Genomic DNA, 15359 nt, shown 5'->3' with positions numbered 1-15359 from the left:
TTTCAAAATCTTAGGCCACATCCTTGTGCGAGTTACTGCAACTCATGATGTTATACCTACAAGCTTAGAAAGTGGACAAAAGCTCAAGAGGGTAAAGTTGATTACGCCAGTTGAGCGTGTCATTCAAAACAATATTCTAAAAAAATTGGCTTCATGTATGTCACCAACTGTGACTAGCAAGGCTAGACCTCCCAATCAAGAAGAAATATATTCAATACCGCTGAGCATAATTTTATGAACAACGTAGACGCACCTTCAAATTACCAGATACTGTTTTAAGTTTTTGAACGCCATTTCCCTCATGTATAAGCTTATTGAGGGATTATTGTCCGACCTTAGGGAAACCTTTTCATTTGGGCATTTCTGCAATGTAAAAATGAAAAAGGAACTCAATATTCGATAACATTACACACTCTTAACAAAGACATCTGCTATTATTCGTCGCTTAAGGATTTTCACATTTTGAAATACAATCTTTTGAAATTTAGAGATATTCTGAAAGAACACATTCCTGCATTTAATAATATTCCTAAATAGAGACTGCGGTCTTAGACGATACTAAGTATCGAGACCATGTTAGTTTGTTAAAGAGATGAGTCCGGCATAAGATTTCTAAACTCATAAAGTGGCAAGTTTCATCCAATAAAAAAGGAACAAAAATTCCAACTTTGATTCACCGCTTAGCTATAATGTTCGATTGTCATCGGTTCAAATTTACCTCACTTGCAGTCACCTCATTCTTTAGCACACAGTTATTCATTATTGCAGTGAAGCGAGCAAATTGGATAGTTTAAGTTTAATTGTTTTTTAAATTACACTGTGTAAATTAAGGATATGCCCCTTGGTCACCGACCAGATTCTGCTTCGTTTAAATTCAAGCTTAAACTCAAACGAAGTCGTAGCAATATCAGCAACAAGAGATTCGTAACAGCTAAGAGAAAATAGTTTTATTTTTTGTGAGAACGTTTTTTAAAAACTGTGTTTGGTCTACGGTTTCACACACCGAAGCCTAAATAATTTAATGTACTGAGAGAACAGGAAGGAACAGGTATCAAACAATAGGAGACCAGTGTTCTGCCAGAAGGGACAAATAAAGTGATTTTCCTTAAAGTGCTGGTTATAGTCTGCCAAGAAAGAGGCGTTTAGAAAAAACTCGTTCCGTAAGTGCTTAACTTGACTGCGATATGAGGTAATTATTACCTACATGTTACTTCGCTATCATTAAATTGTAGATATTGGAGAACGTTCGGAAAAATAACTCACAATGAAACGTTGATACCACACAGAGATTACGTCACTCAAAATACGACAGCAAAATGAATCTCGGGGCAGGTGCCCACGCTCAGTTATCCTCGTCTGTAGGACGACCTTCCTTTGATCTTTGACTTAAATGTCTTCGAATCAATTGTTTTGACGGTGTCCCTGTTGTTTTTTTTCTACATTGATGTATTTCTGGAGAAGATAAATTAGTTTGACATGAGAGCTCTTCTAGTTTTGTTTGCGTTTCTTGTTTTGACGGACCAAGTGAGCAGTGGTAGAAGAAAACCCAAGCTACACGGTCGTTTCAGCCAAGCAAGACTGCGTGTCACCGGTAGGTGGGATATATTTGCTTGGATAAATGAACAGATTTTACGCCTGGGAATTCCCTGACGGAACTTATACCGTAAACATCTTACAGTAATTTTCCTTGCCATAGCTATAACACGCGAACAATTTTGTCTCTCATAAGTGTCATAGCGGTCATGGTGTTCAACGTTAAGTTCTCAACGTATCTAAGGCATTTTAGGTATATTACTCTTTTTAATAGCTTGGTATAAACGGTCTAATATACAACTTTGTTGGCTAACTTAGTGAGAGCAAACATTACACCTTAGGCTATTTGAACAAAGCAGGTACTAACTCTTTATTCTAACTGTCGCGTTGTCGCTTAGTACCTGGTGGCCACAACTGAATTTTTTTCCTAGAAATTTTACTTAGTAAAGGTAACTCGCACATTTAGCTGTTTTCGGTCCTTTCCTGTTTAGCAGCTTTTTACGCAATAAGCTCCCTTTGCCGATTCCAAACTTTTATTATCACCAAAACCAAAATTTTAATTTTTTTATTGATACAAAAGAAAGTAATGTCTTTACTGGTTGCCTCTATTGGTAGCTGTATTGGTAGAAACAGGATTACCAAAAGCTGTTATCTTGAGGCATGTCATATGTGTCTGTAGATGTCACAATTGTAGCAGTTTCGAAACTTATTTTCACTGAAGGTTCCCGCGTATCTACGTATTCGCTATTTTATTGGGGGTTAAGATAGAATTGACAGTACCTCTCCCACAGAACTATCAAGCCTTACACGATCTTCACACAAAAAGCGACCGAAAAAAACTCACAGCTAAAAAAAAAAAATATTTTCTGTTGCAAAAGCGAGTGAAAGAAGAGAATGAAAGAAGGTAAGAATTGAAATTGCTCAAAAATTTTTCTTCGATGTAGTACACAAGAAGCTATAGTATCACAATGAGTTAAATCCTACTCTTAGAGTGAGTGATTAAGGTAACCCTGCCACATGGACTAGACACGTTAATAGCCATCAACAACATCTAGAAACTTTGGAAAAGAAATTATCAACGTGGTTTAAGAACATACCTCTGGATAATATTTTAATAGAAAAATAAATAAATAACTGTCGTTCCGTTTTCACACTGAGTGGTGTAAAGAAAGCAATCATAGAGTAGTACTTAACTAAAAGACATGGTCAAATGAATCCAAAGGATCAAAATGAAATGAAAATACTACGAGCGAAGTAGTTATCAACTATTTGAGATGCAATATATTTTTCATTTAAAACTGCAAATTATTAGACTGAGCAATAACGGACTGAGTAATACGCGTGGAATATATTAGAACATTTACACTTTGAGTTCAACGAAACAAACGGTCATTTTCGACAACTTTTTTAAAACTCAATGCCTAAAATAATAGGCGCTCCTCAAAAACTAATCATCCATGAAGCATCAGTAAAAAAAGCTGAATAAACGTTTTCTTACATTTCTTCTCCAGATCTAAGTAAAGAAAAAAAGGCTAGTATACCAGGGTTACCATCAGGAATACCAGGTGTTTCTGTTCCTTCCTCCAGTGGAAATGACTCGGTGATACGTAAGTATGGCCACAGGTTTAGAATTTTCGACTACATTTTTTATGCAGGTCTGTGACCAATGACCTTATAGTGTTATTGGCTTCGCAAATTTAATACAGCCATTCATGTTCATTTGCACGGAATCGTTTCATGGCTTAACGACTGGAAAAAAATTTCTGCCATAACGATTAATTTATCTAAACTGCGCTAGAATTATGACGTGTAGAGAAAATTTAAAACTTTACTCAATACCTGATAACCTGCTCCCAAGACACAATGTCACTGAGCCATTGTCGAACTAATGTTCGGCATTCTAACGACTGGAGTATGTCGAATAACCACAGAAGAGTGTGTAGTATTACGCCAGTAGCAAAATTTTTCCAAAACCTTCGGACAAGTTTGAAGTGTTCTATCGTTCAGCAGAAAACAAGTGCATCTTTTGTTACACTTAAGGTTTATTTTGGGAATTAAACTTTGGCCTGAGTTAAACATTTTCCCTCGTTCACTTAGCTGTGATAACTGGAAACAACTCGGTTGTTCACGCTGCAACTGTCGGAGCCTATGCAGGAGCACAGGCGGGAGCTAGTAGTGGTGCTCAAGAAGGAGCCAAGACTGGAGCTAAGGCTGGAGCCGAAGCAGGAGCCAAGGCTGGCGAGGAGGCAGGGTCGAAAGCTGGGGAAGAGGCTGGAAAACGAATAGCCCACGAGATAGCACTGGAAACCGTTCAAAAAATATTAATGGCGCAGGTGCAGAGTGGTGGCGTTTTCAACATCTTCGGACAGCACCCCACTCAGAAGCCGACTACAGCAGCAGGTGGAGGAGGAGCTGGTGGAGGAGGGGGAGGCGGTGGAGGTGGTGGAGGCGGAGGCGCTTCTGCAGGAACAGGTGCCACTGCAGGAACTGCTGGGACGGCTGGAACTGCTGGGACAGCAGGGACTGCTGGAACAGCAGGCACCACTGGTGGGGGAGCTGGAGCAGGCGCAGGAGGAGGAGGAGGAGGAGGAGGAGGAGGCGGCGGCGGAGCTGCAGGGGCTGGAGCAGGAGCGGCAGGGGCTGGTGGTGGTGAAGAAGGCGAAGGGTTAGGTGGAGTTACCACCGGTCTGCCCATAATTAATGGCGTTATGGGTTCAGCTGGGGCCGGAGGAGGGGCAGCAGCTGGAGCAGCAGCAGGAGCAGGGGCAGGAGCAGCAGCAGGAGCAGGGGCAGGGGCAGGGGCAGGGGCAGGGGCAGGGGCAGGGGCAGGGGCAGGAGCTGGTGCTGGTGCTGGTGCTGGTGCGGCAGGGGGTGCTGTAGCTGGTGGTGCAGCTGGTGCAGCTGCAGCTGGCATAGCAGGAGCAGGAGCTCAAGCTGGTGGAGGTGCAGGTGCTGTAGCTGCAATATCAGCGGCAGAGATGGCTGTTGCTACGGCTAAGGCAGCCGCTGCAGTAAGCAGTAGTGGAGCAGCAACTGCATGTAAGTCGACTACTCATTAGTACCCGCTGGGAATTTGTTAGGAAGTTTAAATGTAACAAGTATCAGAAATACCCTCGGGTATGTCCTTGAATAAAACCTCGCAGTCACCAGGCCTTCTCCCCATGCACCTATGGATGGGAAATAAAGCTACAGATAAATATCATCTTGACTTTTTTATTATATTTTACAGTCTATCATGGCGCCATGTATATGATTTATTCTATAAATCATCCCGCCATACAGAACTACAGAAGTAACGCCCAGTTTTATGTCCGCGGTGAAACTCTCTTACTTGGACCAAAGGGCCAATACTTTATCGCTCACGTTCCAGGATTTAGTCGCGATCGAAACACAATCTCACTGGAGTCATACTGCAAGAGAGGTTACTTCTTAAGGCAGAAGAAGTATGGTTTTATGCTAAGAGCCACACATGCAAGCTTAAATTTTGGTACGTTTTTATGATACTTATAATGATAATATAATAACATATGCAGTTATATAGTCAGCAGTTAGTTCAGTTGAGTCCTCAGTAGATCACTAACCCATGGTGACGTCAAAAAGCGGCACCATATTAAGCGGTCGGTTTTCAAAGTCTCGAAATTTTTTCTCCTTAAATTCTGTAATTTTCACCTTTATTAAGTGTTCGTAATACCCTTTACTAAGTCCCAATGGCCTGCTTGCCTCGTCTAACACCTGTATTGAATGGTCCCTTAAGGCATAAGCACTAAATAAAACTAGTAATAATCTGCAAGTGAAATTTGAAATTAATCCTGAAATTAACGTTATTATTATTTTGGAGAGAGTTTTTGTATATTAAGTGGTCGTTTAAAACATAGAATGGCGTTTTTTTCTCGTTTTTATAATACCTCTATTCTGTGGATCCTTTATTGTGCAGTCACCCCGCCATTCCACGTGATCGACCACTTAACACAGGTCGACTGTATATGGAAACTACTATTACAGCTCGTCAACTTTTTCATAGAACCGTGGGAACAAGAATTGAACTTTATTGTGTGGTCTGATCGTCTGGATTAAGGTAGTCTGGAAATTAGCAGTTATCGACTGTTACTATTTGGAAGCGTAAGTCACTGTCGCCAAAGTCTCTCCTTTCCAGGATTACCCGACTAGATATGGTTTACACTAAGAATCAAATGGGGAAAGATATATGACCTTAAAATAATTTCCTGTCAATGATTATAGAAATAAGTGATAGTCAAAAAAGAATAGTTTAATCTGTCATAATTTGGACTGACATTTGCATTTATTTCCTAGCCAAAGACGCAACGTTTTACATTGGTCGACGGGAGCATTTAAAAGATACATTTTCCTTTGGTTTGATTCATCAAGGGTGGTATCTCACAGCGTCAGACAAAGTTAGATCTGATTCGTGGAAAACAATAGCTGCCTATGACAACAAAACTAACGAGTTTGCACTCGAAAGTTCCTACGTCGTGGTTCCTTTTTCGATGGACGACCCAAAAATAAACTGCGAAACTATAGGCCCACAAGAACCAGAAGAACCTGAGGTGCCGCCAAGTATACCAGGACAGCCTCCGAGTATCCCTGGCGAGCCGCCACCTCCGGCACCCTCCCCGCCTGCACCCTCCTATCCTGGACAACCTCAATACCCACCAGGACCAGCCGGAAGTAATTATCAACTAAATAATCAATAAGGCATCGCCGCAGATATTTCTTTGAGCACAAATTTCACAATTTTTTCTTTTAGACATGATATTAACACATCATGGCATAGATACTTTAAAATAAATAATAGCTGTTTTTTTCAACAGTAATGTATATGAAAAAATTACGCTCTTCTGATCGACTGAAAACGAGTGGATTCTCGTGTAATGCGAGTGAACAGTTGTAACACGAGTGCAAATTACAAATAACGCTCAAAATTTCGTCTTCCTTGACTTTCTGCGATGTTTTTGAATGTACGTGCAATTTTTTTGTCTTGTATACTCATGCTTATTTACACCAAATTGCACTCGAAATCATGTTGTTACCCATACGAAATGGTATTTTCAGATTAACATGTCATTATAATACATAGTGAAATATTTCACTTTATATCTCACCACCCGCGAAAGGCTGATTTCTGTAAAAACATGTGTACTTAAGAGTGATGTACTTCAAGTTAGGCCTGCGCTGTCGGAATGAAAAGAAAACCAATGCTAGCTTTATATTGGAGGCATGTGATTTTCGTTTATCTTACTTTTGTGGCTTATACCACGTCAACTTCGTCAATAATTGTTTGCCTGATTTTTCCAGTAACTTAACTATACTAACGTTATGTTCAAAATTTTGTATCTCCCCAGGTAAATGTATAGCGCTGCGGTTTATTAACAGTGTTGGTCATCCATTCAAGTTAATTTCAGCAATGAAGCCGGAAGGTTGGCTTGTCACGGGAGAAGAGTTTAGAATCAGACTAACATTCAAAGACCCTAATCTCCACAAATTTGTCACTTTTAGAGGAGAAGACCCCTACGGCCAATACATACTTCACTTAGATGGTGACAAAACCATTTCAGTTATGCCCAGAACAGACTGCTCAGATTACATAGACGTACAGGTGACTGGTATTCCTGGTGAGTTGTGACGCAATAACAGTTTAAAAGCAGAAACAGGTCTGGTGAAATGGTACAAACACAACTCTAAGTGATCAATGAGCTGTAAAACCACTATTGAGATTTCCTTAACAAGGAACAGTTGATAAATATCATTGAGCTAAAGACGTTGAAGAAAAAATCAGGCCTAACAGTTAACAACTGATAGTTAAGTGTTGTCATGTGTTGTTATGAAGAAGGTTTTCAAAACGATAAGACTTTTTGGTTGGGGTCTAATCAAGGCCATGTATTTCGATTTATACATCTATCTGGACAACAACAACAAAATGCGACAAGCTGTTTATATATTTTCATGTCATTCTTTCAGTACCAGCGCCATCAATTCCTCCCCAGATAACACCAGTGCCAACCCCTCCGCCACCTCCCCCAGCTTCCCCACCGCCCCCTCCTCCACCTGCACCTATGCCACCACCACCTTCTCCACCCCCACCTCCACCACCACCAGTGTTGGCTCCACCATCTCCGCCACAGCCTCCTCCCGCACCTCCACCAATTACCCCTCCGGCAGCACCTGCTCCGCCGCCGCCGCCGCCACCACCACCACCACCACCAGTAGCACCGCCAGCAGCACCGCCAGCAGCACCGCCAGCAGCACCGCCAGCAGCACCGCCAACAGCCCCGCCAGCAGCACCGCCGCCAGCACCGCCAGCACCTCCAGCACCGCCAGCGCCTCCGGCAGCAGTGCCCCCACCAGCACCTCCAACGCCATCTCCAACTACAGGTAAGTGATGGAATGTAATTGATATCTTATTTCTATTTAGTTCGATGACTTGTTGCATGCGTGAAAAATTCAGACAGTAAACAAGGTAATTTTGGTCATTTCGTTATCATAATATGTACGGGTAGTATACGAGTCGTTTCGTGCTCTTATGAAATAACGAAGTGAAGCTGGCACCCTGAAAATGTCTTGTGACCGAAAGTGACTACAATACAGTCTTGCTGAATAATTTGCCAAACGGATGCATAAGGCGGATTGCATTTGGTGTTAATTTTATTACCAATTTATTAAATTCTACTCCGGCCGCTCCACCACCGGCAAATACTACAGCAGCTAGTTAGTGTGGGATGCTTTTTGAAATATGCTTTTTGCGATGTGGTATTTGCATTTCAATAATGTAATGATGATGTAACCTCAGCTACTTATTTGGTGCAAAACAAACTCCTTCAATGTTCTTGAGCCATTTTTACCACTAAATGTAAATTTGGCTTCACAAACTTGATTGATCTAGGAAACTATTATCAACATTTTCTCATATTCCATTATTAAGTAGTTGTTGTAATAGCGTAACAACAGTAGAGATAAATTAATTTTTTAGTTTTTCAATTGATTTATGTGATACTTTTTTGTTCCAATAATAATAATAATAATAATAATAAAATAATAATTCAGCGCCAAAAGGAAGCTCAGTATATACTAAATATAAAATAACACGAGGTGATTACGACATTCATTTCCCTCAAACCCGAGTCGTTATACTTTTTCCCTTTGAGAAATTCGTCCAAAAACGACCATTATGATTATCCATACTTTCGTTTCTTTCTCTTGTTTTTCAGGTGGAAAAGATGTGCACTATCATTTCCATTATCATCCTGATGGTAAATATTCCTTTCGTAATCTAACCTTTACTACCCATTTTGCCAACAAATTAAGTAAGGCTTAATGGGTAATATTTAACGTTCTCTATGCAATTTTCTGTATTTGTAGAAGTCAGTGGGATAATTATTCATGACACCCATCAGAGTCTTCTCTAATGCTTCTAATTCCATTTATCTGGATTCTTTTTAATCGCGTAGGAATTTTCATGAAATATCAAGTAACTCTTTGGTGTAAAATGGCCCAGATCCACAAAAATTGCATGAGTATAGAATCTCGTGTTATAGGCACGTTACTTTGAAAGGGAATTGTTGCGTCACTCAAACCTTGCAGTGTAAAACGTTTTGACGTCCACTGGGTAACTGACTGGCTCAGCCGCGAAAGCGAATTCCTAAGGTAGATAATGTGTTAATTTTAAGAATTAAAATGTGCATGTAACTCTGAAAAACCTTGCGAAACTTCTGACGGAACAAAAGAAGACGGTACAAACTAACCTGACTTTGAAACTCCTTTGCATTGTGGCGATGCCAACTAGCACGAGAGTCTAAGTAGTAATAATTTTAACCACAAAAATGCATCAAATTGCTGTTATAAACAAGAGTTCTCGGCAATTTGGACCAAAAATTAAAATGATAAAGCTGGATTTCGCGGCTGCAGCAAGCAGTTTCCATGACACTGAGGTTGGAGGCAAGACGCAAAAGGTAAGAAATTTCCTTCCTTCCTTATTGTTATTCAATTTTTTATTCAAAAGTCAATGAAATGAGCCATTTGAAAACCAAGTTCACTAAATAAGTTATTTTTCTTTAGGTAAAATTCAGTCCTGCCCGATTATATGCCATGCATCACATTCACCATGCCACCCTTCGTGTCCCATCACCTGCTGCAATGCTGAAAGTTACGATGAAATCGAATCCACTAACGCTCTTAAGCATTCAGAAATACCAGTTGCTATCTCTAGTAGATCAAAAGTCAATCGAGAGAGTTGCAGCTGCCTTATGGAGTGCGATGGACCCACGGCAGTGAATAATGGAACCTGTCACGAAAAATGTACTTGCCATCCTGACGATAACGATGCCCTCTCTGTAGCACGGAAGCCTATCTACCCCCATACACAAATAAAAAAGCTCCGAAAAAAGTTCTTGCATCCGCATTTTGGTCACAGGGAAATGAATAGAATTCAAGATTTATTTTCGAAATGGATACATGAATACGGTGATGGATTTAAAAAGGTGACTAAGGTGGGTAAAACAATAAAAGACGAAAGGTTCAAATTTCTCAACAATATGATGAGGAACTACCAACATCTCCGGGGAAAAGAAAAAGCCTTGAGGCTTCTAGAGGAGGAACAAAGTGAGCTTAGGAATCAACAGGAACATTTGCAAAATTTATTGACGAAGCAAGAAAAAGCCTTGACTAGGACTGCTACTCATAATGAGGTTGCCACTCCCAGCGCAATGAAGTATGGACGGAAGAGGCCACACGGTGACGATGTTAATATCACCATAACCACTAGCAACACAACCCAAGCGCCACCAACAACGCAAGCCCCCTTAAATCAGTATACTCTCCTTGAAATTGAAGGCATAAAGAAGCAGATATCAGAGATTCAGGTGCAGTATCAAAACCTATCGATAAAACAGACTCAACTTGCTGCAGATTTAGAAAAAGAGCAAGCTCTTTTTGAGCAAGCAAGACAGCTTATTGCGCTTCTCGTTAAGCAAAACCAAGGAGTTACAAATTCTTCACCTGCTACTTCACAGACACAGTCAGACTTTGGAGGCGTGTCAAATGACGAAGAGCTGCGCAATGGAGGGCCGGCCCAAGGCTCTGAATTGCTTAACCGGTTACAAAACGTCCTCTCTCAGTTGGTGTTGACAGACGATGGGACAGCGCTGCAAAATGATGGTCGACAATTGATGCTCCTTCAACAGAACCAAGACCAAGATCAGTTTGAAGGAATTAAAAACGGAAACTCCATTAACGACAAATCTGAAGATGCTTATCAGGAGCCAAATAATATGATGTACAGCATTCCAGTCGAAATTGATCGCAGTGATCTCAATAGCCAGGAGCAAAGAAATTCCTTATTTGAAAGAAACGAGATAGGCGATGACGGTGAAAACGATGATGAATACATGCCGTTTGTCATGGACCGAGACTATTCCGATGAAGAGATTGAGCCTGAATCTGCAACCCTCGAGAAAAAGACACTTATTTCACCAAAATCAAACGTCAATACTCGCAAAACTAGCAGGAGATCGAAAAAATATAAAAGTAAACTAAAAGAGAAAGACAAGTCAAGTGGTCAAACTAAAAAACACCGTGATCGGAAAACTTAAGTTGTTAGGTGTTTTCCCACCACTTATTTCAGAGGTTTACCGTGTTATCATTGATGTTTGTATTGTATGGTTACACATATTGTTCAATACAAAGGTGAAACCGTTTTGCATCATAATAGTCAAATGAAAACCAGTCATTTCCATATGGCATCCACATTATTCCACAAGTCAACCGATCAAATATGATTAAAGGAAAATGAAAAAATGATTCTCAAAACATTTCATATGGTTCTCTGAAAAAGAGAGATATCTCTCTTAAGCATTTTGTCTCTACGCCTGTGTTTTCTGATAACATTAACTATAGACTCAGTTGCTCAAAGGAAGTTAGCATTAGGCTAAAGTTAAAGTTACTTGATTTCTCCTCAAATAAATCGAACCTTAGGGCTCACATTTTGTGAAGTCTTACCTCGGCGTAGGACAAAACTGAAAGGAAAAAAATGGACTATTAAAACTTTCTGTAAAGCTACCAAACTAAATTAAAAATTGTTAACTGAACCTCAGTTAACTCAATTGTGCTTTGCACAACTCGGCCCGGCTGAGCTTCAATTGGGTCTTCTCCTACTTAAAGCAAACAGTCTATTATGCCAGTCTCTAATCCAGTCTTTTATGCCACGGTCATCACATTGCGATGGGCCTTTGGTAAGAAGATAGTTTTTTAATTTGCAAAGGGATCTACGAGTCTAACGGTTGTAGTAAAATCACTTGATTCGCTAGCTCCCTCGACCAATTGAAGACATCGTGCCACTTCAGAACCAGGTTATCTTCCGTTGTGAATATAGAGTACTGAGTTCACAAAATATTGTTGAGTAAATGAGCTGTCTCTGTTATAGGTCGGCCTTGATGTTAATAGCTCTTAAAACTTACAATATCTGGTTTTCCCTTTAACTTTCATATTAATTAACATAAGCTTTGGTTGGTATTTCACAGTACTAGGATGTGCCCCGACACATGGTGGAAATTCTGAGGGAGCATGTTGCATGTTCCCATTCTCGTATAATGGAGAGCAGTATAACAGTTGTACAGATATGGACAGCAACAAGTTGTGGTGTGCTACTACGCGAGATTACGATGCCGACCAAAAATGGGGTCACTGCCAAAGTAAGTTTACTACTTACATTTATAGCAAACATTATTTCAGAGGCAAAAAACGTACAGGCTGGTTTTAGAGGAATTTATTTCTTTCTCATACAGTTAATGAAGATAAGACCCCAATCAAGAGAGGTAATGCTTCATCATTGGCTGATCCGAATTTGCAGTTTATATTTAAAAGATTCGGATCATAAATTAGCGAAATTTGTTCCTGCCCTGCTATCGTTACACAAATCCTAGACGGTGAATTTGTAAACCTGTGATTTAAGAAGTCTCCAATAATGCTTTCAGGTTGCCATCACACATACGGCGGGAACGGAAATGGAGCTTGTTGCCAGTTCCCTTTTGTTTATAACGATATGATCTATCATCACTGCATTCGAGGAGACCAAGCTAAACCATGGTGCGGCACAACGTACAATTTCGACAGAGACGGCAAATGGGGTTACTGTAAAGTAAAAGGTGAGGTATCCATCGGTAACGTATATCTGAATTATCAGGGGTTTTCTTCGGTGAGTGTTTTGGTTAGACAAATTAGACTACCTCTTAATCGTAACAATCTAAAGCCATTACGCTTAGATTCTGTTAGCATTTGGCCTTCGGTCTCCCTTTGCTAACCCTTATGTCAACCACAATACACTCCTGACGGAACTGTTTCACTTATACAAGACTTAAAGCACATACACTGATTGTATATTTTTGTTCGCAACGGATTGCATCGGGGCAATTATTTCCGAGGTTGCTCGTGTGCCAATGGTTACAAAGGATACCTCACTTTCTCTTTCTGAGGACTGCGATCTGAGTTGCTCGACTCCACTAAGAGTAAGTTCTCGCTGCAATTTGAAAGCCTCAGATTTAGACAAATTCACTTCTTCGTTTTCTGCTTGCTTACTCTACAATGCATGTCAGTTAAAACTGCGTGCACGCTATTTATCCACAGTTGCCAAGCCAAGGCCAACGGAAAGTATCAACTTTCACGTCAATGTACCGTGTCCGGGTAATTGTCAATCAAAGTGTGACGAATCTTGTCCAGCCCATTGTTGTTCCTCCACGAGCTCCTGCCCATCGTACTGCGCGCATTCCTGCAAACCAGCCTGCCCAGATGAGTGCTGCCTCTTTCCTCTACCGGTAATTCAAAATCCTGCACCTGCTCCTGCTCCTGCACCTGCGCCTGCGCCTGCGCCTGCACCTGTACCTGCCCCTCCTCCTCCTCCCCCTCCTCCACCCCCACCCCCTGTACCTCCAGCGCCACCGCTGCAACTGCAAGCCCCTTCACCTCCTTCAATTTTCATTTCTGCTCCTTATCCTCCACCACCACAACCTTATGTACTACCAGCACCATCCCAGACATACCCAGTGGCTTTAGGACCGCCGGCTACCTGTCCATCACTTTGCAACACTGTATGTATGGGCTCCTGTCCTGTGGCATGCTGCACAAGATTCGCCCCTCTACCAGCCACACGAGTCTATGTTCCACCACTTCCACCCCACCCACAGCCATACTACGTTCAGCCGCCACCTCCACCTTATTTTCAGCCTCAGCAACAACCATGGCCAACTGCATGCCCAACAATGTGCAGGTCAAAATGCGTCAGCACCTGCCCCATACATTGCTGTCAAAGATCAGTGCTAGACAACCTTAGACGCTTAGCAAATTCTCGTGAGCAACACAAAAATGTTGCAAAGTCGCTAACACCTTCCACACCAGGGTCAACTCCACAAGATCGTCTTCATCAATCAGCGGACCAAAGAGAATCAACCAGTGCCCCCCAGCCTCCTCCTATCTCTCTATCGCCTTTGTTATCTTCCTCAATCAAGTGTCCGGACATTTGTTCACGGCATTGCACCAGGGTATGTTCACGTGAATGCTGCGCGGAAAAAGCCAAAGATTTAACCTCAACCAGTGCGGATGATAAAGGCCACGTAAGACGCAGTAAAATTCTTCATAAGAGAAAACCAACGAAGAGACTTGTGGCTAACAAACGTAAATTGTAAGGTAATTTTCAAGCCGGATTCGAAGATCATTGTGTGGAATGTTGTCAACTGTTAGTTCAGTCAACGAAAAAAATGATGGCTGTGGGACTCTTTTTCAGAATAATTGGTATCCATTTTTTGTTTTGTTCTGTATTTTAAACAAAAGGTTACACCAAACACCAACGATTAGGACACGTTGCAATAGACAGTGAACTGACAAAACAGTACAACAACCCACTAACTTGTCTTCAGCACCTCTTAAAGCTAATTTTAAGGGTACTCCTTTCTACATGATCAAAGCTAGCATCGTGAACGGGATTTATGTATGACATACTCATCAAAGAACTGAAGTAGTGATATAGCCAAAGTGAGTTGAGAGATCGATCTTAAGCAGTTGTCACACCGAACAAGCCTTCATCATAATTGTCGCATTATTGTTGAACTATTGTAGGTATCCTAGATTTATCGACAAAACGTTCCTTATAACTCATTATTTGATGATTTACAGTTAATAATGGTAATAGTAATGAATTGAGTTCAATTCGGTCTGTAATCATATGAGTGATTAACAAAATCGGACGACCGCGAAGCGGGAGTTCGATTAAATTATCACGATTATGATGACAAGAAGGCCTGTAACATTAAAAAACAACAGTTTACACGGCGAAGTGCGCGACAACAGCACGCGCACATGACTCGTACCATCCACTTACACTGAGTGAGGCTTGACGTGTCGACGGTCTTATTACGGTGTCCAATTACAAGGATGACGCGTACACTGTCAATTAGTGACTCAATCGGGTTGGTGATGACCAATCACGTTGGAGAGTTTTTTTACAGTTTTGATTGATTAATTTATTAACCTTTGCTTTCCGGTTTATTCGGATTACCCTCATGATTACCCAGTCACCTAAATTTGGAGGTTGTGAACTCTCCGTTAGTTCATGGTCTGATACAGTTGTCTGATGGGACTGGTACTAACTTCTACCGATCTTCCTTTCTTTTTCAACAGAAAATAATTGAGAGTACAGCAAGTTAACAGGTTTTGAGCGAGGAATGGATATCTTCTCTTATTTACAAGTGACAATAGATGCGACATCATTTCCTCTGCTTCAAAACATATAAAGACATTTATATCACATATGATTAGGATATATTTCT

At 41.0% G+C, this 15359-nt stretch overlaps 1 protein-coding gene across 3 annotated transcripts; it reads left to right on the top strand.

The window, feature by feature from the left end:
- Positions 1 to 1368: 1368 nt before the first annotated feature.
- On the top strand, positions 1369 to 15328 carry LOC131778809 (uncharacterized). Of its 3 annotated transcripts, XM_066166073.1 has the most exons (12): positions 1369 to 1591; positions 3045 to 3140; positions 3631 to 4572; positions 4763 to 5020; positions 5845 to 6219; positions 6894 to 7163; positions 7510 to 7923; positions 8757 to 8798; positions 12063 to 12233; positions 12516 to 12686; positions 13165 to 14220; positions 15211 to 15328. In XM_066166073.1, exons 1-11 carry the CDS (start codon positions 1477 to 1479, stop codon positions 14217 to 14219), a joined length of 3909 nt encoding a protein of 1302 aa, XP_066022170.1. In that variant the 5' UTR covers positions 1369 to 1476; the 3' UTR covers position 14220; positions 15211 to 15328. The 3 variants fall into 3 exon arrangements, with proteins under 3 accessions (XP_066022170.1, XP_066022171.1, XP_058951252.2); XM_066166074.1 differs by lacking the exon at positions 13165 to 14220 and having other exon boundaries at positions 15211 to 15323; XM_059095269.2 differs by lacking the exons at positions 12063 to 12233; positions 12516 to 12686; positions 13165 to 14220; positions 15211 to 15328 and adding an exon at positions 9604 to 12054.
- Positions 15329 to 15359: the final 31 nt, after the last annotated feature.

The sequence above is a fragment of the Pocillopora verrucosa genome, chromosome 4 (assembly GCF_036669915.1).
Source record: "Pocillopora verrucosa isolate sample1 chromosome 4, ASM3666991v2, whole genome shotgun sequence".
NCBI classification, from domain to species: Eukaryota; Metazoa; Cnidaria; class Anthozoa; order Scleractinia; family Pocilloporidae; genus Pocillopora; species Pocillopora verrucosa.
Note: the sequence above shows the minus strand (reverse complement) of the source record. Positions and strands in the feature narration are given on the sequence as shown.